General features: G+C 43.1%; 1 protein-coding gene across 1 annotated transcript; it reads right to left on the reverse strand.

Moving 5' to 3' along the window:
- Positions 1-672: 672 nt before the first annotated feature.
- LOC103605391 (putative olfactory receptor 2W6) lies at positions 673-1,623 on the reverse strand. The gene has a single exon (XM_008589964.1). The coding sequence runs from the start codon at positions 1,621-1,623 to the stop codon at positions 673-675; it is 951 nt and encodes a 316-aa protein (XP_008588186.1).
- Positions 1,624-2,588: the final 965 nt, after the last annotated feature.

A 2,588-nucleotide genomic window follows, 5' to 3' on the forward strand; every position in this document is an offset into this window, starting at 1 on the left:
ACTGAGGGTTGTGATCCGTTGCCGGTCACGAAAAAAGACAAAAAGGATAATAAAAAAAAAAAGAAAGAAATAAAGGAGCTTTGAAGAAAGGCCACTTAAGTTGCCTCACTTTTTATTTGACATTTTCAACATAGTCTGCAGACTGCTCAGTGCCTTCGTGCGATTGAATTAGCTCTACGCGTCTCCTGCAGTTGTGGGTAAATCACAAAGATGAGGAAAATACAAGATAGAGCAGAAATAGTGTAAAAAAGATGCCTTTGAAGAGAAAGCCACTTTGCATCCAGAAGGCAGAGGATGGGGTCAAAGTCAAAAGCAGGAGGAATAGGTCTTGAGCTCTATCACACTATAGGGCAATTGTCGTCAATAATAATGTATTATATATTACAAAATAACTGAGAGAGTAAAGTTCAAGTGTCTCACCATAAAAAAAAGGACAGGTAAGAAAGTGATGAATATGTTAGTTAAATTGATTTAATTACACCACTTTGTACACATATATCAAAACATCACATTGGATGCTGTACATGTATACAATTATGATTTGTCACACAAACATTTTTTTAAAAAGCACGTGTTCACCTGCATTCATTCCACGCTTTGCATATTAGTTCTCCACATGGTTACAGGTATATCTAAAAGAAAATCATCTATATTACCCCAGTGCTCCCTCACTCAGGCTTCCCTAGCCTCTTTCTCCCACCCCAGGAGCTTCTTCATCGCCCCCTTCACATTCTTGTTCCTCAGAGTATAGAGGAGGGGGTTGACACTGGGAGTGACAACAGTGTAGAAGAGGGTAAGGAACTTGCCCTGATCTCGGGAGTAGCTGTTGGCCGGCTGCAGGTACATGTAGATGATGGTCCCGTAGAAGAGGGAGACCACCGTCAGGTGAGATGAGCAGGTGTTGAAGGCCTTCTTGCGCCCTGCTGCTGACTTGATCCTCAGCACAGCAGCAGAGATCATGCCATAGGAGATGAGGATCAGGGAGAGGGGCACCAGGAGAAGGGCAACCCCCAGGACAAAGGCAAATGCTTCCACTAGCATGGTGTCTTCACAGGACATAGCAATGAGAGCAGGCATCTCACACAGAAAGTGGTCCACCCTGCGACGCCCACACCGGGAGAGTTGCATCGTTTGTGGACACATGACAAAGGAGTTTAGAAAGCCACAGCACCAGGCCACAGTCACCAGCTGCAGACAGAGACGTGGGTGCATGACCACGGTGTAGTGCAAGGGCCGGCAGATGGCCACATAGCGATCATAGGACATGACAGCCAGAAGGACACACTCAGTTGAGCCCAACACCATGTAGATGTAGAGTTGGGCCACACAGCCATGGTAGGTGATGGTCTTCTCTGGGCCCCAAAGGTTCCAGAGCAGCTGGGGGACAATGCTTGTTGTAAAGCAGAGGTCCAAGAAAGACAGCTTCCCTAGAAAGAAGTACATGGGTGTGTGAAGCCTGGCATCCATGATCGATAAGAGGATGATGGCACTGTTGTCCACCAGGGCCAGGATGTAGAAGAGTAAGATAAAAACAAAGAGAATTATCTCCAGTTGAGGCCGATCAGAAAAGCCCACCAGGACGAATGCCTGTAGGTAACTGTTATTGTTCTTTCCCACATTCATCACTAGCTATTATGGAGAAACAGCAGAAGAATTGGGTAAGAGGGCAAACGCAGACTGCGCCCAGTGCTTTTCAATTTCCACTAATGGGTCTGTGAAATTGAGAGAGTCATTTGGCCTTTATTTTTTTAGCATACAATTATTGACACCTATTGTATACAAGCAATATGCCTGATGCCCCTAGAGGATGGAAGATAAAATGATTCTGGAGCTGCCCTGTTTAGTGAATAATGCATGTAAATAATGGCAAAGAAGGGAGAAAGCAAAGTTCTTTAAAAGATTTGTTAAATGGCTGAGTGTTATGCAAATTACTCCCAAATGATCAGGGAGACACTTGTTGAAGAGTTTATATTAGTTTGTATTAAAAGAGACTGCTGGACTTCAGAGTTGCTTTTTGGTTGTGTTCCAAATAACAAATAAAAATTTGACATGTGGCAGATTGACAAAATATGTTTCAAAAAGAGAAAGTAGTATATGCAAAGCATGAAGGACCAAATTCATGAATGATGCTGATGAATTCCATGAATGTACATATCAGGCAACTCCTTAATGGCGTGTCGTTTTATTAAGATAAAACAGAACATTTGTCCCTTGATTTTTCCTCTGTGAGAGGCAGGTCTGCAAATGTATGGCCTACAATCAAGTTTATCTCTCTATATCTTGGCTTTTTCATGTGCAAGATGGAAAGGAAGATAGATCCTCTCTAAGTTCCCACCCAGACCTCACATGTCTATGTGACTGGTGACATTGGGTATGTGCCCTGAGCACTTTCAGTGCTTCATGGTTTCCATAGTCTATGCCAAGGGTATTAATGGGGACTCTGTTTTGTAGTGTCAAAGTCCACCACTGTGGTAAGAGCAAATGATATCTGGGCAACACACAATGAGAAAGCAGTGAGAATTAGAGCACAGAAACATTTGAGCTTTTGAAAATTTCCAGATACCTTCAGTAGTTTAGTTAGTGCATAA

Source organism: Galeopterus variegatus, unplaced genomic scaffold (assembly GCF_000696425.1).
Source record: "Galeopterus variegatus unplaced genomic scaffold, G_variegatus-3.0.2 Scaffold5781, whole genome shotgun sequence".
Taxonomy (NCBI): Eukaryota; Metazoa; Chordata; class Mammalia; order Dermoptera; family Cynocephalidae; genus Galeopterus; species Galeopterus variegatus.